General features: G+C 29.1%; 2 protein-coding genes across 3 annotated transcripts in view; one reads left to right on the top strand and one right to left on the bottom strand.

Moving 5' to 3' along the window:
• The window catches only part of LOC130675626 (sestrin-3), a 202,021-nt gene that overhangs the window by 117,952 nt on the left and 56,807 nt on the right, over positions 1 to 27,262 (bottom strand). The window lies entirely within an intron of this gene.
• Positions 5,054 to 5,760, top strand: LOC130675634 (uncharacterized). The gene is made up of 3 exons (XM_057481425.1): positions 5,054 to 5,191; positions 5,283 to 5,394; positions 5,518 to 5,760. Exons 1-3 carry the CDS (start codon positions 5,128 to 5,130, stop codon positions 5,624 to 5,626), a joined length of 285 nt encoding a protein of 94 aa, XP_057337408.1. The 5' UTR covers positions 5,054 to 5,127; the 3' UTR covers positions 5,627 to 5,760.

Genomic DNA, 27,262 nt, shown 5'->3' with positions numbered 1-27,262 from the left:
GCCACTAACTGGCTACTGTCAGCCTCATAAAATTTATATCAAAATACAATTCTTTCTGATTGATCAAAAGTGTGATTTAATGTGTATTAAATCACTAATTTTTATATTAAACCACTAACTTTGAGTGAAATGGGCGGAGTATATTCCTACTCAATGATTCAAGACAATAACATACGTACGCACATACACACCAGGACATCATCTTCAAAATACACGGTAAGGAATGCATGGCGTTCAACACCATGCTGGTATGTTCTCAAGATAGATACTAAAATAGTATGTGAAATATTCCAAGACAGTATTGTAACGAGTCCCAAAAGTATGGCGTTATTTACTATACTGTATAGTACTGGAGCTATTGTATTGCTCACACGTATGCATAGCAGGCACGGCGAAACAGCATGGCCCTGAGACCCATACTACAATGTTGAGGGTACACTGCTACTAGTTTTTCCCGCCATAATTTCTGGTGTCAATCAATGTATACTATCGTATTGCCACCAAAACTATATAGATGTCGTTAGACTAGGTTTATCGGCCAAAAGCAATGTGAATACAGCAATGCAGTAAGGGCTCGACGGCCATACTGACATTGCGGCGTCCACGACAACTATTGCCAAAGTTACTATTCCCGCAATGGTTGAATCATCTATGCATACAATTTTATAACCTATAAAAACCTTCGATACCATACAGTATGGCGTTCACGCCCATCCTGGCATAGTTATATCCGCAAAATATTTCTTACCGTATAGTCAGAATAACTTTCTAAGACCTCAAAATATTGAAATCAGTTCAAAACTTGGTTTTCAAAAATTAGATAGAAATGAATAACTTGATAACTTTTTGAAAATTATCAATTTTTTTAACGAGAAGTGAAAGACAAAATACATTTCGATTGACATTTCACTCTATTCATATATTCTTTTATCTCGTGATTTTAATTCAATTTTCTGAAACTGCATGGAATCTATTCAATTAAAGTTTTAATAAATCATTTCAACATGTAACCGATTTTCAATGGAAATAATATAATTAATTCGAGTTAGTGATTTCTAAAGTACTTCTACGGTTCATCAGATTTATGCAAACCCACAAGTATTATGAATAATTTCAATGCAACGGATATTTTATATACTTTGAATTTAAAGTAATTGAAATTTATTGAAATGTTTATAAAATTCAAACAAAAAGAAATAAAAACGTAAAAAAACCGACGTCACTCAAGTGGCAAAAAATTACATTTATTGACATGTGATCATGACAATATTATAGGGTTCAATTTTAAATAAAGTACTGAAGCGAGATTTTTTTTCCTCTATGGCTTTTGAAATATGAATTGTGACATGAAGCAAAAATTTTTTCTAAAAAAAGAGTTAACTCTTTGAGCTTGCAAACAGTCGGAAGGTATGAGAACGGTCCAGGGTCACTATATTGTAGCAGTTTTATGAAAAGATACCATTTTTTTTCCCTTTAGGATTTTTTTTTATTCCGACTGTAAGAAGGATTCATAATAAAAATAATAGTTGTCGTTATAATTTTACTTTTTTGTACACGGAGAAAAAAGTGCTGCTACTAGTTGATGGAAAAAAATAATAACAAAAGTAAAAATAAAAATGGCAGCTAAATTTTTTCATGATTTACAAGTTTTCAAGTTCTTATTAATCACAATTAAATCAAAAAGAGTTGGATAGTAATTTACGACAAAATTCACGGAGAGAAATGTACCGTAAATATTCCTATTGCGATGAAAACAGTATTGGTGATGTATCTTAAACAGCCTAGTAATAATTCCTATGCGGAATTGTAATGAAAATTTGTGTTTGATGGTGCTTCGAATGTACTGTGAAAATGTCTGTACGGGCACAGTAAATATTACTGTGCTGCTCTAGAGTATATGAACATTTAAAAAAGTATCCGTATCTGTTGTGATAAGTTGTAAGTTTTATTTTATTGAGTAATAAATCATAATATGCGTAACTTAATAACTGTATTAATTTTAACTAAGAAATTAAAACATTAATTAAAAAAAAGCCAAGATATTTACAATCTCGTCAGGATATATAGATTTAAAAAAAATAATTCACAGTTATTTCGAATCCCCTGTTTCACGAAATTTAATAAAAAAAATTGTAGCCTTAAAAATTTGACATTTCGACTTATTATCTTGACATGAAGATTTTACCGAAATTTATTTAACGAATTTTGTTAAACAGATAACGTAAAAAAACTGTAAGTAATTTTTTCAAAATATATATCCCGGCGAATTTATAATTACGTTTTTATTTTTTAAATTATTGGTCGAATTTTTTTTTTAATTAATAAATGAAGTTTGTAAAATAGTTATAAAAATTCATGATCATTAAAAATTTTCAAAAAGTGGGGGGTATCGTCGAAGAATTGTCTTGAGTAATTCACCGCCATAGCTACGACTTATGACTGCTTGGCAGCGCTGGCGTCACTGCAGAGAGATAGCAGCTACTCAGCACAGTAATTCTTACCGAGCTGTTTAGGAAACTATTCTCATACAGAGAAGGTAAATCTACATAAAGCAAAATAAACTTTACTTGAAAATAATCTCTTGACAACACAGGAGGCCTTCCTATCCGTAACGTAAATCTCACCATACAATATAGTAAAATTTCAGATGCTTATTTTTTTCGTGGACTTAGTACTAGATAGCAAAATAATATTTACTAAACTTTTTTATCGCAATAGGAGTATTTACGATACATTTCTCTCCGTGTTCTTGTAGTCAACAAACTAATACAAATAAAATAAAAAAAAATTCAAATTTTTTATTGTAGGATTTCAGAAGTAATTTTATATTTAAATTACAGTGAACATCAATATATCTTTAAAGATGAGTAATTATTTTGATTAGTCTCTTAAAATTTCACGCGTCAATATTGGCTAACAAAGCGTTGTTAATTTACTTTTTTTTATTATTTTACAACCGAAAAAACATACAGTTTATATGACACACTATCAAGTTAGTGATTAAATCCCGTGGACTTAAAATTTATATGTATTTAATAGTTGTACGATAAGATATAGGCTGAGCACAGGTTAACACTGAGAGTAGATTGTTTGCATGGAGCTATTTGCTTAAAAATTCAGTATGGCGAAACCAGTAAGCAGTAAGAGTGGGTATAGATACAGGCATAGGAAATACGCTGACTATAAATATCTAGACACAGGTAAGAAAGAATCAGTATTCGAAATAATTTCAATTACCTTTCAGGCCTTTGAGTTTTTAAAGATACAAAATGGAAACTACTGCTATTTTATTTGTGTGTGTTGTGGCATGCTTGTGGATTGAAGCTCATGGTAAGTATTTGAAAAATTAATTTATCATTATCAGGTTTTATTTATTTCCTTATTTCAAATTTTATTTTATTTATTTAAGCCGATTGTCCGCCTTTCGAAAATGGTTCAAATGAAACGAAAGTAGCAACTGGTTCAAAAGTTGTCCTCAAGTGCAATGAATATACATGTCAAGAAGACGGTGGATGGACTTCTGTTGGGTGAATTTGTTTATTAATCCTCAAATTAATGTTAACTATTTTTATTTTTAGTCATAATTGTTATTGAAAATATAAATTTTCTTTACTTTTTATACCAGATGCCCGGAATCTCGATGCGAAAAACCTCAAGCTGGTTCTCGGGGTTATAATTATTCAAAAGCTTATCCTGATTGCTGTCCAAAATCAGTTTGTTAAGAAATACAATTGTAATAATTAACAAAAATTTGAGTGAAACTTTTGTTTTTAAAACGATTCAATAAATAATTGTTAGTGTTTTTAAATATTTTAACGATCAAATGTACAGTTTTAGGCATCAAAGGTAAACGTAAAAATAAAACAGAGTATATAAATTTTGTTTTTTATTTTAAACTGGAAATAATTTTTTCGAAAAACCAAATTTCGCCTAAAAATGAAATTCGTTTTTTTTCGCTTGCAATTGAATTTTTGGGTAACCCGTGTAAAAAAAATTCGTTCCAAAAAGATTTCGAAAAAGCTCCGCACGTGGAACTTCTAAATATGAAACAGATGAAAACTTCGAATAGAGCTTTTTTGGAACGTTAGTAATTTTGATGGTAAAAAAAAAGTTTTTATGAGCGAATTTAGAGTCAAAACAGGACATTCTTGGAACTTTTTTGGAATTTTTTATGGAGGTTTTTGTTAGTTCTATAAAAAATTCAAAAGTAGTGATTTTTTAACTATTTTTGCATGTTTCTAGAACGTCTTTATTCTACAAAAGATGCAAAAGAAGTGATTTTGGAATGTTTTTGGAACGCCTTTTTTAGTCCATAAAAAAGTCAAAAGTGATGATTCTGGCACTTTTTTGGAATGTTTTTGGAATGTCTATTTTATTTCTATAATAGGTTGTAAAGTAACGAGTTTTGGACCATTTTTGAATGTATTTAGAACGTCTTTTTTAGCTTCCGAAAACGGTCAAAAGTGGTGATTATGGAACTTTTTTGAAATGTCCATATAAAATTCCAAAAAATTTCCAAGAACGGCCTTTTTGACTCTAAATTCGCTCATAAAAACTTTTTTTTCACCATCAAAATTACTAACGTTTCAAAAAAGTTCTATTCGAAGTTCTAATCTGTCTCATGTTTAGAAGTTCCACAGACAGAACTTTTTTGGAACGAATTTTTTTTACACGGGAAGCTTTGTATTGTGTTCTCTTTTAAAGATCATGCTGATATAACTTACGTAATAAAATTATAGTTATTTGTTCGTACATTTGTTTATTTTTTTTTTTATCGGCATAAATATTACTTACTTAGCGAGTCACATGACTGAATTTAATATTCTTAAGGAAACTATTTGATGTTAGAAACTTTAAGATTACTTTTATTTACTGGTTTTATTTTTGCAATGTATGTTAATAAGTTTTTAACATTGATAGAGTATACTTGCGGATAGAATTAATTACAATGGCTAGAAGACTCGAATTAAGATTAAATTTATTATGATGACATCAACGATGAATAAATTATTTATACCATATAAATACCTCAACACTCGCTAAAAATTGATCAGTCTTACTATCGAGTCAGTTGGGAATTATACTCTATTGTAAAATATATATAAAAAAAAAGAAGAAATAGTAAAAATGAAGACCTTTGTTATTCTCTTTGTATGCGCATTCGTGGTCTGTTTGTGGGCCGAAGCTCACGGTAAGTATTCTATTCATAATTTAATTACGATTTTTCTTTTTTATAATTTTTATTTGTTATGTTGTTTTTCATAAAATATTTATGCTATCAGCTGACTGCGGTGGTATGGGTGGTGATGACAAAACTTACAAGACCGGCGACAAGAGGATTGATAGATGCTCCGAATTTACATGCCAGGAAAACGGATCATGGACTTCATTAGGGTAAATATTATTATTATTAGAATCCATGTGAATTATTTTTGGTAAAAATAATCCTGCAATTTTGAGTAATTTGATAATTCTGAGTAATTTAGAGGAATATTTACTGAAAAAATTTCTTCACAGATGTGGTGTATGGGCTTGTGAAGATCAAATTGGTTACCAAGATTACGACTACTCAAAACCATACCCTGAATGTTGTCCAAGACCAATTTGTGCATCAGACAAAAATTAAGAAACATTTTTTCGTACATTGGCTACCAGATTTATGATTTTATTACGCAAAGATTAAGTATCTTACTAACAAAATTTGTTTCGATTTAATAACCTAGAATTTTATTTTCAATAAAACCTGATTTAACATTAAAATTTGTTTATTTGTATTAGAAATAACCTTGAATTTTTTTTAAATGACGATTTTTATGATTAATACCCCGCATGGAAAAGCTACACTGTAAAAAATTCGCGGAGTGAATGCGAGGTAAATGAATTTTTAATTTTTAATTATTCACTCCAGAGAGGATTTTTAAGGTAGTAGTCTGGTAACTCGCGCCGTTTTTCATGCTTCTTTTTAGGGGCCTTTTTTTTTTAAAAGAAACAAATGAAAAGTTTTGCATTTTTAATATTTTTTTATTTATATCTTAAGGTAACAAAAAAAATTTTTTTGAGGAAATTAAATAATTTATTATTATTATTATTGTCGCTTGAAGTTGACGCCTCAAAAAAAAAGCGCGTGGATGGCCCGGGTGATATTGACTTTTGTGGACATCCGAAATTAAAAATTCTTGATTAGTCTTAATCTATAGACATGTCATTCTCGTCGGAACTAGAATTAATTTTTTTCATCTCTAACTTTTCATTTTACAACCCTTTTTATGCGAAAAAAAAATGACTTTTTTTTTCAAAGTTCGCCATTTTGTTATTTTTCGATAAAATTTAATAATCCTAGTTCCGACGAGAATGACATGTCTATAGATTAAGACTAATCAAGAATTTTTAATTTTGGATGTCCACAAGAGTCAATATCACCTGGGCCATCCACGCGCTTTTTTTTTGAGGCGTCAACTTCAAGCGACAATAATAATAATAATAAATTATTTAATTTCCTCAAAAAAATTTTTTTTTGTTACCTTAAGATGTAAATAAAAACATATTAAAAATGCAAAACTTTTCATTTGTTCCTTCTAAAAAAAAAAGGCCCCTAAAAAGAAGCATGAAAAACGGCGCGAGTTACCAGACTACTACCTTAAAAATATTGTTAATAAAATATAACTCCACTAAGTAAAATCGAAATAAAAATTCGCGTATTACAGTACTGATCAACCGATACGCACACACACACGCACACACACCCGGACACACACACGCACATATTCGCACACACCCGAACACACGCACGCGAGCACCCGAACACATTCGCATAAACGCACACACCCGGAAACACACACGAACACATTCGCATAAACGCACACACCCGAATACACACATGCACACATTTGCACACTCGCACTTGCACACACACGCTGTTTGAAAATTTAATATAAATTAATTTAAATGTTAAAACTCCGGACCGGAATGAATTCGGAGTGAAATAAAATCCGCATCACTCCGAGATCACTCCGCTAAAAAAAAACTCCCAATTCACTCCACATGCGGAGTGATTTTTTTCAAAACTCCGGAACTCCGAGTGACGGAGTGAATCCGGAGTGAATTCGGATTTAATTTCAATCCGGAGTGAATTCGGATTTAATTTCAATCCGGATTCACTCCGGATTTTTTACAGTGCATATATTGTTAAAAATATATAAAAATATATATGGTGAATATGTGATAAATATATGGCGGCAAAAATTTATATATTTATGAATATATGTTTTTTGCATATATTGGATTATATATTTTTAATAATATATTTCTTTTTATATAATGTTTTATATTTCTCTATATATATTGTCTCATATAATGCTCAATATATTTTTGTCATATATGTAATTTATAAAGTATAATATAATAAAATTTATATATATTTTGACTCATATAATTAGTGATATATTGTCTGTATATAATTGATCATACATGGAAGAACTTATATGTTCAAATCTATGGTTTGCGGTATATTGAAGTTATATTTTTCCAATATATTAAAAATTATATTTTTCTCGATATATTGAAAATTATTGTCTTTATATATCTATATTTTTTTAGAAGCTGCCCGATAGCATAGAAATGAAAATCACAAACTAAAATGCATGGTTTTTATTATGTAACATACCATAGTACGAAAAAAATGTATAGCACCATATATTTTGCAATATACTGGAAAACTTATATAAAAAATATACATCATACTGTATTTTAATAAATATACTACTTTCAATACAATATATCAATATATAATAAAATATACCAAGATATATATGCAAAATATACATCATACTGTATTTTAATAAATATACTACTTTCAATACAATATATCAATATATAATAAAATATACCAAGATATATATGCAAAATATACATAAAAAAAGTTATATTGATAAATATATAATTTATATATTGTAGCAATATATTTTTTTTCAATATATTATCATATATTAATACGGCAAAAATATAAATATTATTTTATATATTGTGCAATATATCACATTATAATATTCATATATTCTAAAGTATATTTTTTCACATATAAAGTTTTTTCATGCGGGGCGATAGCATAGAAATGAAAATTGCAAACTAAAATGCATGGTTTTTATTATGTAACATACCATAGTACGAAAAATATGTATAGGACCATATATTTTGCAATATATCGGACGTTATATATTGCAAAATATATGGAGTACCATATATTTTGCAATATACTGGAAAACTTATATAAAAAATATACATCATACTGTATTTTAATAAATATACTACTTTCAATACAATATATCAATATACAATAAAATATACCAAGATATATGCTAAACATACATAAAAAAAGTTATATTGATAAATATATAATTTATATATTGTAGCAATATATTTTTTTTCAATATATTATCATATATTAATACGGCAAAAATATAAATATTATTTTATATATTGTGTAATATATCACATTATAATATTCATATATTTTTAAGTAGATTTTTTAACATATAAAGTTTTTTCATCCGGGACTTTAGAAAAGAAATTCTCTATATGATAATATGTTTCAACTAATTTTGATATACTTTAAAAAGAGTGAGGTACCCGAAAAAAATCGAACGCCTGTAGAGCTCACTCAGCGCTTCGCGCTTGAAGTGCAAAAGATAATGTATGGGAAAAAAATCATGACGATAAACTACTTATTTTCTCAACTTCGCAGTATTTTTTAAGCTAAGAAATAGCGAAAAGTTTTTACGTGAAAATATTAATAGTAACCAAATTTAAAGCGTTATTAAAGTATTATAAATTGAAACTTTTAATGTCAACTTAAAGTATTTAGTTTAGAACCTTAAGTAAACTTAAAGTGTAGAAGTTTATGTTTTATAACCCATTACTAAAATTGGAAAATACGAAATTCAAATATAAACAGAATCAAGTCTGTGAAGTGAATTTTAATAACTTTCAAAATATTTGTGAATATTTTTCATTGAGTTTCTTAAGAAACTCATATATTTTAAGGCAAAACTTTTGGTTCTTTCTTGTATCGATTGACTACTTTCGCGCAATGATTTTATACTCTTTCTTGACCTTACTATACCTCTTGCCTATTCGAGGTCGTAGACGCGTATAATCGTTCTCTTTCATGTTTAGTTGTATACGTAGTGCACATCGATTTGAACGAAAATAGATAGAGCGACAAAAAATAAGTACGTAATAGAATGAATTGTGTAGATAAGAGTTTCTGCGACGAGGCTTCTTTTCGAAAGGTGAGTCGCTTTACTGTTCTCCGGATGGGGACTTCTGAGTTTTAATTCTGTCTTAGTTTCTCATTGAAGGCCATCAGAGCTTAAGAAGTGAAGTGCAAAAAAATAACATCAAAGTATAAGAAGTAGTTAAAAGCAGAGAAATGCCATTGATCGTAGCATACTCTCTTTAAAAAAATCGTTATAGCCAACTTGGGCTCTTTTTCCATCGTTTATATCTTCTCCTTGAACTCTAAGTCTTTCCGATATTTATAAGAACAACATCTCTAAGTTACCGACTAAGTTCAGGAAGGACTTTGTCATGAGTCATGACCATTAAATGGTAGATTTCGTATTTGGCGACCAACTTTTATAGCTTTCTTGCCAAAAAGTTCTTTTTCCGTTTTAAAATTACAACAGATGTATCAATATATAGTATTTGTTGCACGTTTCCGGTTTCGTACAAGCTTAAAAAATAACGTCAAATTAAATTGTTGAGGATGCTTCAACTCCTAGACTATTATTACAGTATAAACGTATCTTGGTGAATTCGTTTTTGCATCACTGATTTCTTCTACGGTCTAGTGAATCCTGTCATTCGAAGGGAATAAAGAATGCTTGGAATTTATTAAGTAAAGCTGTATAGGTATTCTAAAGAAAAATCGGAGGGATAAATATGAAATCTTTCACGAAAGGGGATGATGCCATTATTTCGCTTGCGTCAAATTAAATTTGTTTTCTTTTTTTTTTTTTTATTATCGAAATCAAATAAATGAGGGGAAAATATGAAGAGACAATATTAATAAAAACTTGAATTGACGATCACTTACAATGATCTCGCAATTGGACTTTGCAAGAAAAAAATTATTCGATTGTATGAACATCTATTTTTTATAAGAAGAAATAATGTCTAATTTCGGATAATGATTTAAGTAAAAGAATACTCTTAAAATTCTAAATCAAACAGTACTATACAGGTAAAAAAATGATGGAGTTAAGTTTCCCACACTAAACTAGTAATAATAGAACTATACTTTGTGTTCATCATACCGACAAATGGAGTAGCATAAATGACACTGTATAAGATTGATCTCTATTATAGTAGTTCTATTTACTATTCGACTGGGGTAAAAATTTGTAGGCTCAGTAACTACTCAATTCGATATGGAAAAATTTGAAACTATGATTTGGAGTAGTAAGAACCATAGCTGTCATTTACCAAGGAGTTGTTTTAACCAACGACAGTAGTAGATGTTACTCAGTTTGTGTACCACAATAGGCTAGTAGGCCTTTCTGTATGTGCACGGAGAAAAAAATATTGTGATTGGCACGATCTACTGGATAGTAATTTGCGTATCGTAAAGGGAGCGATCTGTAGAGCTACCATCGCGATCCATTCTAGTCCCATCCAAGATCTGTATTGCTGTCAGCACTATACGTAACAATACTTGCACTAACCTCCAAATAGCTAAACGTGTACTCTCTTAATATGAATTAGTGATTTTTCACTAATTTCAAGTGAATATTCACTAATTGTCAATACTACAATCGTACCACGCAGAATTAGTGAATATTCACTAAATGAATATGTGAATATTGGAATTCACTGATTTGATAAGTGAATATGAGAATCCACTAAATTGAAAAGTGAATATGGGAATCCACTGATTTCATCGGTGAAAAAAAATATTATATTGCGAAAAAAAATATAAGACACTTGTAATTAGATCCGAAATGTGATTTATGTATTAGAATCATTACTTAGAGGAAGTATACATGATTTTGATTGATGACAAAATCCCGGTGACTGCTGGGCTCGAACCTGCATCCTTCCGATTCAAAGTCTTTGATGCTATTCACTGCGCTGACCTACGCATGTGATCGCGTGAGTGTAAATAGTATATTCGTTATGATACCAAACAATAACTGATGAAGAAATAAAAAATCCGTGATGTTATGAGTTACGTACTCTTCATATAAATATATTATTGTTCTGTACTTCTATTTTTTTTCACTTGTAGAAATTATGAAAATATCGCTAGTTCAGTAGTGAAAATCACTAATTTGCTAGTGAAAATTATAGTACTAAATTTATTAGTGAGAATTCACTAATTTGTTATTTAAATACACTGATTATGAAGTGAATACTGCTTCACTAGCGTAATTAATGAAATTTCCACTAATTCATGTTTAGAGAGTATCGCGACAGTCAGTATACTGTATCGTGCTGGTCGTGAAAAATTTTTCTCCGTGTGTAGTTTTCCTATATATTACTAGTCAGTGTAGTATATCTATCCCGGATTGTAATAAATTCAACTACATCTTTTTTTACGTGTAGAAAAAAAATTTTTAAAAAAACTATTGTAAATAATATTCATTTTTAATTGTTTTTTACTTGATTCTAATTAAATGTGCTCTGCAACATTTATGATCAAAAATATATATTTTCGGGCTCAAAAAATTTCTAAACCGGAAGGGAAACTCCATGAAAAAAACGAATAACTCAAACCAAAAATTCGATTTTGAAGAAAAGAAATTAATGATTTAAGTAACTATTTTACTCGGTGTATTTTTAACCTTAAGAATATGAAATTCGAGTGATTGAGTCATATCAACATGAATGTTTTTAAACTTAAACAAATGTTGTCATTATTAAGTTGATAGTCATATTGAGAGGATTCAGCAGAATGATATTTGACCTGGCTCGAATTATAAATTGCGTAATGACGGATTTAGACAGCTGTACTGTGATCTAAATTCACAGTATTCTTACGTTATCGTAATTTAATTACTGATAAATGATTAATCGATAAGTTGTAATCTTATTGGCAACACATCTTGTCAGCTTTCTGATTCTCAGTAATCTCTTCGACTTTCACCGGCCTTATATTTCATTTTCTTTCTTTATTTTTTATCTCTCACCAGCCAACTAAATTACGATCCTCACGTTCACGATCGCGTCAGTTCTTCAAAGTCACGTTTCATTAGTGACGACGAGTGAGACAACAGTTTCTACGTAGATAAATAAAAAAAAAAAACAAAAAAAATAATAACAATAATAATAAGAGATACTTTAGACAGACCGAAATGAAGCGCGAATTTTAAACTCAGAAAAAATTGGCAATTAAGTCTGCTCTGTTTTCAACTAATGCCTTTTTTATATAAATTTTTATTTTTTAAATTAATAACTTCTAATCCCTGTAGGGTCCAATTCAAAACTACTTCTCAACTCGATGTATAAGTGAATTTAGTTGAGAACTAAGTCAACAAGAAACTCGCTACTATTATCGAAATTATTATTGAAGAAGTCTTACAAAAGACCAATTGAGACAATCGTCAATTATATTCAACAAAATATACTTTGTATGAATACATATAATGACTGTCAATAAATATATTGCTAATTATAGAGATAAGCTATTTTCATAATGAATAAATTTTTACATATTAATAGTAAAGTGTAAACGCCTATTCATGGTCTAATTCTATACACTGAAAAAAAAAATTAAATTTCAGTAATTATTTTTCTTGTTTCCATAGATACTCAAAATAAGTAATTTTTTCGAAAAATAAAATTGACAGTTCTTATTTTAAGAAAACTATTGCTGCACTTTAGTAATAAATTTCTGGAAGCATGAATTACTTGGCAAGCAAATATTTCTTCAATTTAGTTGATACGTTCTCAAATTTATAACAATTAAAAACTTCAATTAAGCAATTATTTGGTTAAATAAAAAAAAGGAATTGAAGAAAGATACAATTAAAAATTAGAAAAAATTATTGCACTAAGAAAAAAATTTGTTTTTATAACAAAATGAAATTTCTCATTGGTATTGATAACAATATAAAATATATTAATTTTTTCGAGAGCTACTTCTAGAAACTATTAAATATTTAAATTTTATTATTCAGATGTGTAAATTAATATTTAAGATGACAGACATCGATGAATAACTTAAGAGTTTATTAAAAACATGATTTCCAATAGGCCGCCGTGGCCGAGCGCGCTAACGCGTAGGTCATAAGTCTTGATCGGTCTGGGTTCGAATCTTGGGTAGGGCAAAATTATTTATTTATAAAAAAAATGTTTGTTGAGATACAAAATTAATCTGAACAACATTAGATAAAAAAAGGCATCTAATAATAATTTTTCGACTAAACAAAATTTTTTTGTTAATATTAAATAGGTTCGACCGAATCTAATGTAAAAAGGATTTTCCAACTTTAAGATTTGAAACTCAGTATACATGTAAAGAAGTACTTTTTCTGTGTATTCTCAAAATTTGAATATGATCCACCGTCTAGTTTTTTAGAAAAAAAGATTTAAAAATGACATTTTTAAAGTTCTTATACACAGACTCTTATGGCGGACAAGCTTCCGTCATGACTTATTCGATTTTTTTCATTATTAACCTCCCAAGTTTAAGAAATAAAAAACCACATGCCATAAACTTGAATATTTTTAGAATATGATAAGATTTTAACAATATAGTGTTACCGTTGTAATTATTTAAATAATTCAAGTTAAACTTTATTATTTAATCTCGTTCATCGACAGAGATACATATTATTGAGGGTTTGGCAACGTCACGGAAGCAGCTGAGAGAAAAAACAAAGATAGAAATACATTAATAAGAGATACGAGATTAGAAATAAATTTTTCCCGCTCTAATTTGAATATCGATGTGTAAGAAGTTAGAACGCGCTGTTGCCAAATCTTTTTATTAAATCATATGAGTCAAAAATAACCAAGTAATTTCATTACTTTCTTTAATTAAATAAGTAATAAATATCAATTTATGAATTCGTTATGTTATATAAATTAAAATAATGAATTTTTATAACTATTAGGAGAATTTAGAAAACGAAAAATTTCAAACACTACTTTGGCTCACTAGTTTTGGTCGAACCTCCTTAAGCAACTAAATAAAATACTTGAATAAAGTAATTATTTTACTTCATTGAAGTAACGAAAATACTCAAATCAAGCTTTTTTTCGAAAATAGACATTTTTTCTCTCAGTATATAAGCTATAGTTTACTCTGATGCACAATTAGTTCAGAAAAATCTATAAATAAAAAAAAATATGGCTATTAAAAGTAATTTGTTTTTTTATAATTGAGTTATTGTATGATATCGGATTATGATTTTACTGCGGTCATGTTGTTCAATTAAAACTTTGATATTTATTCAGAATGAAAATAAAGAATCTAATATCGATTGACGTCATTTGATAAAAAAGAGAACTCAGTGACGTCCATTAAAATTTAAAAAACAAAATGTAGATTATTCTAGCACATGTTTATGTATATCGTTCAATAGATTACATTATGTAATATATGAAATGACAAGTGAATACACAAATAAGTCATGTTGTTCTTGATAGATAATAATTCATTTTAACAAAAGTAATTGTGGTACTCGCTGATTATTGGGTCAATAGTGTACCATGATAAACTAGTGTGTCACTTAACAACAATGTTGAAGTACAAAAACACATAGGGAATACATATGTGAAAACATAGGTTTCGAATGCAATGTCCTGATAAACTTGCAACGTCGATGTATAAAATACACGATGAGAATTTTATATTCAAATTTATCTGGAAATTACGGTGATCGATGACAAGCCAATGTTATAAATTGAGTTAATCACTAATTTTTTTTTTTTTTGATGACACGAACTAAATTTTCATTTCAGTCAATACAATTTTACATAAAATACTTCTTTTTAAGATATTTTACACGAAGAAAATATAGGGAACTTCACTAAAAAATATGAGTTAAAATTACTAAATTCATATTTACTATTTTGAGAATCAAATTTTTATTTGTACTTAGTAATTTTTAAATTTAGATAGTAATCTTGAAACGCTTATGATTTATATGAAAAATTCATAAACAGATAAGTATATTTTACAACTCGTTTAGTATTTTCTTATATACTGATTAAGGAAAATCAACTATATTGCATATTAATCTTTAGTTATATTTAGTAAATTTTACTATCCTTGTTTAGTAAATTTTACTATCCCGTTTAGTAAATTTTACTATATTAGAATGGAAATAAATAAAATTAAATTTTTGATAGCTTTTAACTTTTTATTACACCGTAAAAAATTCGCGGAGTGAATCCGGATTAAATCCGGAGTGAATGCGGAGTAAATTAATTTTTAATTATTCACTCCCCTCGGAGTGAAATTCACACACGCACACGCACACACACCCGAACACACATTTGCACACACGCACACACACCTGAACACACATTTGCACACATGCACACATACTCGAATACACATTGGCACACATGCACACATACTCGAATACACATTGGCACACGTTTGCACACACACACACACACGCACGCATTCTTACAAACACACCGGCACACACATTCGCACAGACACGCTCTCGCACTTGACACACACGCACGCACCCTCAGGCACATACTCGCACATACACACACATTGTTTAATGGTTTAATATAAATTAATTTAAATGTTAAAACTCCGGACCGGAGTGAGTTGGGAGTGAAATAAAATCCGCGTCACTCCGAGATCACTCTGCTAAATAAAACTCCTAATTTACTCCGCATGCGGAGTGATTTTTTTTTAAAACTCCGGAACTCCGAGTGGCGGAGTGAATCCGGAGTAAATTCGGATTGAAATTAAATCCGGATTCACTACCGATTTTTCACAGTGTATTATTGCTATCATTTTGATTATTATTGTTATTTGTATTGGTGTTGGTGTCGATTTTTATTTTTTAAAAAATCACTTGCTTTAACCGAGATTCGAACCCTGATCTCCCGCGCGCGAGTCCTTTCCTATGTCTTTCGGCCCGATGTCTCCTTTGAACAGAGGTTTCAGAACTTGTAATACATATTTGTATATGCTATCCCCACCAACTTTTAATTTTATCTATACATAGTAGAATTTACTATACAGATAGTAAAAAAATATAATCGTGTTAGCAAACAATATATTACGCATATTAATTTTTAATATCTTTTTATGTAATAATTGCCAACCGGTATGTTTTACTAAATGTTTTGTAATAATTAAAATACAGAATGTATTTTTTTATTTATTCATACCTGTTAGTAAATTTCACTATAATATTGTAATTTTTACTGTATTTTTTTTCTCCGTGTACATTTTTTAAAAATAAATTTTGATACAAGTTTTTAAATCCCAATAAAAAAAACTAGTAGCGAACTCAATTATTTTAGGTATCATTACTTTTGAATATAAAATTTAATATATTTAATACTCATAAAACATAACAACTGACAGATATGAAATTTTATGTTTTCTGAAGGCCAGTGAAACGTGACCGGAAAATTAAATTATTATTAGCATAAAAATCAAAGTTGTAAAAAATTTATTTCTGTCATTCATGGAATATTTTTTTATTCCTGTAAGTGCTTTTTTTATTATTGAAGGTAAAAAATACATAGTAATAGTATTATGTTTTACTCGAGGGTCCAACTAAACGAGAATCCTTATAATGTTTCCTTTTACGGCAGATGGAAAAAAATTTTAAAGAAATTTAAGGCTTGATTTATAATTATTACCGCAAAAGCTGCTGTGCAATATACGACTGAGCACAGAAAAATCACTTTCTTCTCAAGCTCATTTTAATTATTTAACCAAATTCTTTTGTAAAGATTTCTAGTAGTAATTGTTCTTAAAAACAAAAACAAAATGAATACAAAACATAAAATAGAAAAGTAGAGAGAAAATTCGGGATTTTTTTTTTTTTAGACTACAATTTTCAAATTATAAAGACGTCAACAAAAAATTATGTCGCGTTGCGGCTGACTTAGATTTGAAGAAAAATTTCAAATTCATTTTCTTGTTTAAAAATAAAAATATTTAAAAGTAATTTACATTATCAGAAGTTTTGGAGTTTACTACAAATTATGCACCTTTATATAATTTTTTTTTTTTTTTTTCAGGAATTATTTTTGATAAAATGTTTCATCAAATGAAAACTATCTGAAATATTCTCGAAATTCCTATACATTGTATAATAATAAAAAAAATAATGAAAACTGCTGATAAAAGTCGAACAAATTCAAGAGATTTCGGGAATTTAAAAATTTAATCATGAAAAAAAATAAAAACTGTTGAGTCAAAATAATGATAACAGTAATAAAAATGATATAAACGGAATATCTCTTCTCTAACTTTATTCCATTTTAACCATGTCCGCTTTGGCACAATTTACATGCTTGCATATTCTTGTTCATAACCAACTCTTCGACTGACTCTAGTACAACAGAGATATTAAGAAAATTTACGAGAAAAAGCATATAAATTTTAAAATAGGGGTAGGTAGGGCCAAATCGGATACCTTAATTTTGTTACTGAAAATTTAATCCATAGAGAATTTCACGGTATTTTTTACATCAAAAATTTATAGAAAAATTATTTTAGATACAGTAGTATAATAACAGCATGGAATTGTGGTGAACAACTACCGATATAGACGTTTTTCAATTACGTCGAACATAATTTCTAATGCGCACTGTAATTTTGACAGCCACAGATTAAAAAAAAAAAAATTAATACAGTAGAAACTCTGTAAGTCGAACCTCGATAAGTCGAAAACCTCCTAAACTCGAAGAAATGGTTCATCCCCTTCCCTCCGACCCCCAAAACCTCTGTTGCTCGAAATTATTACCCTCTATAAGTCGAAATAATTAATGAGTCCCTACAAGCTATTTCTGTACATTTTTACCCTCCATAAATCGAATGCATACACTTGGACCTTTTTATCTCGAATTTAAAATTATTGCCGTATGTAAGTATCTTATTAGGATTACAGTTCTACGAAATGGTAATGCAATTTATAGCTAACGTCAGGTTTTCTGTTGGCCATTGTAAAATTATCATACCTTTAGACTTAGTTAGGATTCACTGCAATGCACAATAATTTCGACAGCTCCTGCTGCCTAACTCGAAATCCTCTATAACTCGAAAACTCTATAACTCGATTTTTTTTGCCTTTCCCTTGGAGTTCGAGTTATAGAGGTTCTACTGTATTTTAAAACAATGAATTAGAATATTTACAATATTTAAAATAATCATAGAATGTCATGTTCATTCCCTAATAGAAATAATCTAGACTTTACTCGATTTCAAACTAGTAATTGGCCAGAGATCCCGGCTATAAACTAGAAATCCCGCCATCTACAACTAAGGCGTACACATTGGTCACACTAATATGTTTTTTGTACTAGTGTGTATGTGTGCGTTAGTTTTGTCCTGTTTAACCTATATTAAAAATTGCTATTAATTTATTTTAATTACTTATGCTATTTATAATATGCTATATATAAAAATATTATTTTAATTATAGTTAATTTTTAAGTATGATTTATTAATTACATTTATATTTAAAATATAATGATGTTACCGTCTTTATAGTTTAATATTCATAAATTAAAGTTTGATTATTAAAGTCAATGAAAGACTAAATAAATAAATTTTATAGTAATTTTGTTTGTCAATCATTATTTTTATTTTAAGTTATTATTTATTTATTTCAATTAATTAATTTTTAATGTCTGTCAATGCGGAACAATATTTATTTATTGATCTATATATCCATGCTTCAGGTTAGATTTATCTATTTATTGCATATAAATTTTTGGAGTAATTCCGAGAAAGATACATTAATTTTAATTAATTTTTAATTTGTCTGGGTATTTTTTAAAAATTCGTTTTATTTTTCCGAGGAACTGATAATTTTAATAACCTCAAAACCTAAAATTTTAAAGTGACAGTTTTTTTAAAGCCGCCATGTTTCTTTTGAATATCTAGTAAAACTGGCCAGTTACTTGACAAAAACTAGAGATTCCACTGGCCAGTTTCTGATTTAAGTCTAGTAAAACTGGCCAGTTACTAGACAAAAACTCGATTTCATTTCTACTAGGGTTTCCATGATTATTTTCCGATATCAAAATTTTGGAAATTGCTACTAATAGCAAGTAGCAAGTAGCAAATAGCAAATATCAAATTCAACTCCACCGTCCATCTTACGGCATTAAATTTAATCTTTTATAGATGTTAATAAATGGAAAACAAATCAGAATTGCGATATTTCACTTCAATTATACAAATATTGAAATATTACTAAAAAAAAAGCTTGATATAGTAATTGAAAAATGTATAATAGCGGAAGTTCGATACTTTTATATGTACATACACATTACTTAATTGACGAACATGTTTTTCAAAGGATAGTTCGCAGAAGTATATTTCAGAACGATACTTTGCGTCGCGTTGCAGTAAAATAAAACTCTGTTGATATGAGCCCTTTGATATAGACGTATGCGCTTTGAACTACTTGCTTTCATAATATGCATTCATTTTAACAGCAGATTCATTTTGTACGCGCCTATAGAAGTTTTGTTTGACGACTGTTGACATCGTTATTACGTCAAAGTTATGAAATAAAAACTGTACTAATTATAAAAAATTTTGTAAAAAAAAAAAAAAAAAAAAAATAATAATAATAATAATAATAATAATAATAATAATAATAATAATAATACTAGAAAAAACATATTATTAAAACAAAAATGTCACTCAACAACAAAAATTGGGTATGTGTTAAAAACGGGTCGTGTTAAATTAACACATTTCACTGTATTACTGTGAAATTTTAAGTCGGTCTACTTATTAATGTTAAAGATATTTTTTCGCGAAATAAAAATCTGTTTTTGTTTTTTCAAAAGGAATTAATTAATTTACTATTGACGGTAATGCGACCGGAGATCCGAAGACATTAGATCCTCGACAATTGATCCTTGCGACGATTGATCCGTCGATAAAATATACTCACACACATATAAATGTGAAAAATTTGTGTGAGTATATTATTTATGTTATACGCACACAAAATTAGTAAAAAAAGGGCATAATTTTTCACATTTATATGTGTGTGAGTATATTTTATCGGCGGATCAATTGTCGCGGATCTATTGTTTTCGGATCTCCGGTCGCGTAACCACTATTTACAACTACTGTTAAATGTTACGTGATTCTTTAAAAATCGACTCTAATAAAAGCATTGTTTACTATCAAAAAATAGTGTAATGTTAAATAATAATTGTCACTATTGATAACGTCAAAATAAGACATAATAGTATTTTGTGTGACAAGGGATGAAACAAGGCAATTTCAGACTAGGGTGACGTTGGCTGCCCGAGCCGCGGCGAGGGCTGACATCACCCGCAGTCTGAAATCGTATTTTATCCTGAGTCACACACAATATTTTTCATGATGACCTGCATCGGAACTTCAAGATTTAGTGTCAGCAGCCAGTAAGAAACAAGTTAATTTCAAGCCGATGATAAGGAGAACTGTTAGAGAATGAGAAATATGTGATTTACAGTCACTTATTAGATAGTAAATAAGACAAAAATATTATTTGCACTCGTTTTTTATTAATTTTATTTGGTTAATTAAAACTGTCACTTAAAAAATGAAATTAGTAAACTGAAGTAACAAGTAAACAAATGAGAGTAATAAGGCTGCAAATTAACATCAAATATAACTGACACCGGGCAGAAACAATTGTGTTTCTTCCCTTGGGAAGAAACACGCATGTTTCTGCCCGCTGTATGAAGGTATTTTTGAATTACGAATTCGCTAGCAGTTGTTTGCAGCATCGGCTTGAAATTAGCTTATTTCGACGGACTGTAGAGACACTGAAACTTCAAGTTTCGATGCTGGTATCATAAAAACTATCTTTACTGAATATTCATAGTACAAAAATAAGATGCAAAAGTTAACATTTTTTTTGTGCCGCCACTGACATTTAAAAAGTGTTGAATTCACTTCTCATATTGCCCGAATTTTGTGTTGAAATTTTAACACTAAATTCAACGCAAAAATTGTGTGGACCATTTTTAATACACAGATTATGTCGATTTTAACATAACGTTTATTACTGTACATACTATTCATTATTCAATGGGTTTAACATATTCCTGTAATTATTACTTGACGGATCTATAACGTTCACTCGATAACGATGCTACTTTATTACACTTAATAACTATCGTTTTAAATATACTATGAATACATATATATACATATATAGTATCAACTGACCTTGTATGTCAGCCCTATATTACCTCCCCCCCGCTACGGTCAAGTTGAAAATTTTTTTACTTATTGCGAATATTACGCTAAAAAAAATTATAATGAACCCGTGTAAAAAAAATTCGATTTAAAAAGATTCCAAAAAAGTTCCGCATGTGAATTTTCTAAACATGAGATAGATTAGAACTTCGAATGGAATTTTTTTGGAATCTTTTGGAACGAATTTTTTTTACACGGGAAGAAACAAATAATTATTCTCAAAAATTTCATCAACAAAATTTGATGAAATTTCATTATTCTCCATAATTATTCTCTCAAAAATAGAACAAAATAATTCAAGCTCGATTTAAGAACGGATTTGACTAAATTAATTTACTATTTATTGAGTTACTTCGAAAGAACACAAAAAAACAAAATCCTTGTTATTTAATTTTTCTGAATTTGAATATTCGTTTGATCTAAAACTTTGTTAAACTTATTTAATTACTGCAACGAACGTCGAGATCAGTTGATTCATCGGTTAGATTTCGCACGATAGAATTTTGTTTACACATACGCACACAAACACACTCTAAAGTTCACTAGGAGGAGTCAAAAACGATTCTTTAGACTGCGAAACTTGAAAATCTATGAAATTTTAAGGCAGAAATTCATAAATATTTCCAAGTTATTTAAATGATAAAAATTTAATTTCATTATCAGAATTTATTATTCATAACGTACCTTAAACGAATAATATGATCAATGAATTCGTTCATGAAAAAGTCAAGAAACATAAAAAAACTTTACGTCAATTATTAATATTCTGTATAATTAATGAGAATAAGACTATGGTAAAAATGAAGTCTTAAATAATAAATTATTTATTTATTGCTGGCAATGTCGCGCCAAAAGCGAATGTGAAATGACGATAACACAGACTAACATATCTACTACGTGTAAAGTAACGCGAATACTGAAACACGTCCGCGAAGAAAAAGACGATGTGTTCCATTCCCCACCAATCGGATTTCGTTCGCGCCCGCGCATCTACTTCCGATCAAGTCAAGTTTTCCATTGGATATTATCGTGAGCGCGGATTACACAGCGTAACTTTCGGAATTCAATAACCCAACAACAAATGCCGACTTTCCGATAACCACGAAAACGATGTATTTAAAATTTGCTTATCTTAATATACGCGGAAAATTTTATAGTCAATTTACCCAACAGTTTTAGGGAACGATGCGACAATTGGGTATTCTTGAGAATTGTTCTGTTTGTTTCAGTAATTTTTAATAGTTTTATTAACGTATACTCTAAATGATAACTATTTCTACTGTAGAACATAGTAATGTTTCTGACTCATCAAACGATCTATTGTTTCGTTTTAATATTTGCAGTGAAAAATAGTTTTAAGAAACTACACGGATGAAAAAAAAGGTATTTTTTTTACATTCACATATAGATTTTTGCAATAAACCCGAGTCAAAGTGTTGGAGAAATGCAACGATACAAAGTGAGTGGAGTTACCGAAGGTAGGGTTTTATGACCCTTTTGTGTGCCCTCTGAACTCAGAGGCCCAGCAGAGAGACCCGAACTCATCAGTGTCCTTCCGACAATTGTGACGACCACTACTCTAATATACAGTGTTCATAATAATCATTCAGATACAGTACATTAGTTATTATACCTTTTGTCATATTGTAAACCTCTATTTACTTACTGCATATTATTAATAAAGTGACTGATTACTTAATAGTTAATAAACTAAAACCTAATATCCTATATTCTCTGTTCCACATACTCCTGATTCCAACACAAAGAACAAATTCTATTTTAGTCCTCAAAAGCCTCAATTCTTTTGATGTTTTATTTGCCGCCCAGAAAGTAACTTTACTTTAGTACTCAAAATCCTCAATAAGAATTATGAGGTCTAAATGCGAATAATTTATCGATTTTAAATTATAACTAAGATCTCAAAGTCCTCGATGAATGAAAAGTTATTATTCGGACTTTGGAAAATTTTAGATAGGAAACGGAGGGGAGAGAATACGTCGAATGAGACTTTTGAGGTTCAAATGAGGATTAAATTATTCCTGTATGTTTTGAGTATTTTGATGCTCTAATCCAGATTATGTTACTCCAGTTTAGTCCTCAAAGTTGTAAAATTGGTCGTAACTACTACTTTGAGAACTAAACTAGAATAACTTTCTATGCTGTTGTCAATCTTAAAATTCTAAATTGATCCTCAAAAACCTCACTGAGAACTTTGAGACTCGAATCCGAATTTGTTTTTTGACTCGGGAAGGCATAAGAAATTTCACTATCTTAACATAGAAATTATTCCTATGTTACATAGTAAAAATTCTTTGGTCAAATAGAAATTATGGTAATGTTGACATGGTGAAAATAACTATGTAACCTTGGGGAAACTCCTATGTTATCATAGAAATTTTTACTACGTCAACATAGGAAACATACCTATGCTAATATTTTCCTATGTTCCCATAAGGGAAATTCCCACTTTTTTTAAATTTAGTACTACACAATATTCGGCTCTTTTCGTTCATTCTAGTACTGATAGGTTAAAATGAATTACATGACGTATTGAGAAGTAATCGAGCATTTTTATGTAAAACATCTTGTGAATTTTCTTTTACATCATAATTACGGACAGAGTCACTCTCTAAAAACGAATTAGTGAAAATCACGTGACAATCACTATTTGGCAGTGAATAGTCACATATTGCTGGTGAAAAGCATACCACTGTTTGAATTGGTGTCATACTTTTTACTAGTAAACAGTGAATAGTCACTATTTTCACTGTTTCAAATTTAAGAGAGCATATGAAACAAGTATGTGCAGGGGGTAAGTGTGCGCAAACTCATGCATTTCAATCCGAAATGAGTGGATTTGCGCACACTTATCCACAGCGCACAGTTTCTCCACATGACTATGTATTTAACGCTTATGAAGTGTTGGATAAATTTTTATATTGCGTTCGCGGTGATTTACTCAAATAAATTAATATTAATTCTTTCTACGAAATTAACATGCTTATATTTCGTCGTTACTAAGTGATTGCATTTATGTCTAGCTAATGAATGTACATAACCTATTTTTTCCAACTTTCTTCCAATTACAATTTTTTTTAATTTGTTGTTTCTATTTTATATTTTACGAATATTTTACTGAATACTATAATTTAGCATAATCAATTTTAATGCAGCAGGTAACAATTTCTAAAATGAAATTTAATCTGTTGCTTTGTCAAAATTACAAAGCATATTATAAATTCTGATCCGTTTATTTGAAAAATTTCTATATTATCAGTAATTTTCAACATAATTCTATACTGTCCTCATGCTGCGATAACTATAATAATTTTTCTACAAATTTTTGATGTAAAAAATACCATTGAATTTTCTGAGTGAAGCATTCAAAATTTTTCTTTGTAAATTTGATTCAAAGCTATCACTACTCTTAAGAAAAAGTTAATAGTGTCTACGGCACCTATTTACCCCCTCCTCGATAGTTTCAATTTATAAGAAAGTTAAATAGACCCGTCTTGCCCCTCCTTCCTTATATTAAATTTATGTGTCATTACTTTCTATATTTTTATGTGAATAAATTTAAGTATTTGTGACAAAAAAATATGTTAATAAATATGAGTACTTTCATTTGAACGAGTAAGAGTATAAACGGATAGATTTAAAATTAGTGATAGTAAAATTCATTATCATAAATCAAGTATTTGTAATCTAATGGATATTAGTAAAAAAAAAGACAGATAAGTTTGAAAAACTTGGCTTCGAACCAGCCACTAAATTGTCGCAGTACATATATATTTAGTATCATTATATGTGAGTCGTAATCAATGAACTGGTCGTGTATCACCATTCGAATATCTGGTGGTTTTTCATTGAATAGACAAAATTACAATTCGAATAATTTTCTGCTTGAATGAAAATCTCACTAACTTTAATTTTCAATATATAAATGATACTTCTTTAATTTTTTGAGTAATCGTTTTATAAAAATTCTTTACAGTCAACAAAATTAATCATCAATTTTTCTTCTTTGTTATCTTTAGTCATAAAAGCGATTTTGATTTACTGGGAAATTATTTAATATTCAAAAAATTGCTTCGAAGATAAATGTTTTATGTATTGACACGAAAAAGTTGTAATTTAGAAAATGTCAAGATGTACGAAATAAATGACTAGTTCCGATCGTGATAAGACTTGTTTGATTTAGAGTTTAAAATAATTTATTGTATTTGCTGCGGTTGAGCAACAAAATTTATTGAACCAAAACTTATCAATTAATCATTTTATCAAATGGCTATTACACATAAAATCACCAAAAGTATTTAAAATTATTCTAAAATTACATATATCTTTGGTTAAAAATAAGTGAGCTCGAAATTCTATTTCTGAAAAAGGTATTTTTACATCAGCTTTAAAACTTTTCATTGTTTGCGAGGCTAAAACGTCAACTATTTTTATTTTAGGACAATAATCTAAAATGAGATTTAAACTTTGATGAACTCTTGTCAACTGCTGGATTGATTTGAATCAATACTCGCTTAGAAAGTATACGTATGTACAAAATAATTTATAAATAATCGTTTGCTTGCAAATATTGTTCACCAAAATTATTGATGTAAATAGACTACAGTAAAAAATGCTTCAAACACAATTAGATATCAAAATGGTCTCGAGTCGAAAAATTTTATCTGTTTTAAATAAACTAAAAGTTTTAAGCTATCCCGGGTCATAATATCTAGCCTCAATCTACACGGAAAAAAAATTCTAGTTAAATTTACAATGCTAACATCGTAATTTGTCCTATTAATTATTGTATTGGTGGACTAGACTTTTCACATCGTAATTTTTACAATGTAGGGTTGGAAATTTCATTTAAGAAATAATACTTCAGACAAACAATACGAAGTCTTAAGCTCTTTAATATAAATTACGATGTAACATCGTAAAATTTGAAGAGAAATTTTAAATAAAAGATTAAAATAATAATCGTTCGGCAGTTGGATTCGAACCCGAGTCCTTTCGAGTGCGAAGTGTCCGACGCCTTGGACCACTCGGCCACTGAAGGGCCTACACTTTAGGTTGTTTTTAAGATCCATATAAACGACTTGCGGAGGACCCAGTTACTATTTAAAAAGTACGATGTAACATCGTACTTTTTATAGCTTCCATCGTATTATAACAGAGGCAGCACTGTAATATTTATTTTGTTAAAAAGTAAATAGAAATATTAAATGTACGAATAAATATAGTTTTTAAAGTGTAATTTTTATTTATTTTTTTTTACGATGTTAAATTGTAATTTTCGCAGTAATTTTTAATCCTAAAAGTCTTTGTTAAAATTACGATGTTAAATAGTAAAAAATATAACCCACATAATAAATTTTGAAATAAAACATTTAAAAATTGACATTAATAAAAGTCTAGTCCGAGATTACGATGTTAACATCGTAAATTTTGGTAGAATTTTTTTTCCGTGTAGCCTCATCGAACCCAAGTAAGCCTCAATCCAGCCTCACTGAGTAAAAAAATCATTTTGAGCCTCAGATAATGCTCACAGAGCCTCAATGAGCCTCAAATGGTGATCAAAGAGCCCCAAATAATACTAATCGAATTTAAATTACATAGTCGAGACTAGTTTCATTTGAGGTTCATCGAGGCTTATTAAGGATCTTTGAGCATTATTTGAGGCTCAAAATATTTTTTGTGCTCAGTGAGGCTGGATTGAGGCTTACTTGGGTTCGATGAGGCTAGATTGAGGCCAGATATTATGACCCGGGATTTCTATTCAATTTTACTTTTTATTTGTATTTAATTAATATTTGAAATTTAATCGATTTTTGCCCA

This window comes from Microplitis mediator, chromosome 10 (genome assembly GCF_029852145.1).
Source record: "Microplitis mediator isolate UGA2020A chromosome 10, iyMicMedi2.1, whole genome shotgun sequence".
Classification (NCBI taxonomy): Eukaryota; Metazoa; Arthropoda; class Insecta; order Hymenoptera; family Braconidae; genus Microplitis; species Microplitis mediator.
The sequence above is the reverse complement of the archived record's forward strand: the minus strand, read 5'-3'. Positions and strand labels throughout refer to the sequence as shown.

Coding starts and splice junctions, on each gene's coding strand:
- LOC130675634 (XM_057481425.1), top strand. CDS start 5,128: ATGAAGACCTTTGTTATTCTCTTTGTATGCGCATTCGTGGTCTGTTTG. Junction 5,192..5,282: donor TTTGTGGGCCGAAGCTCACG/GTAAGTATTCTA, acceptor TTATGCTATCAG/CTGACTGCGGTGGTATGGGT. Junction 5,395..5,517: donor GGATCATGGACTTCATTAGG/GTAAATATTATT, acceptor ATTTCTTCACAG/ATGTGGTGTATGGGCTTGTG.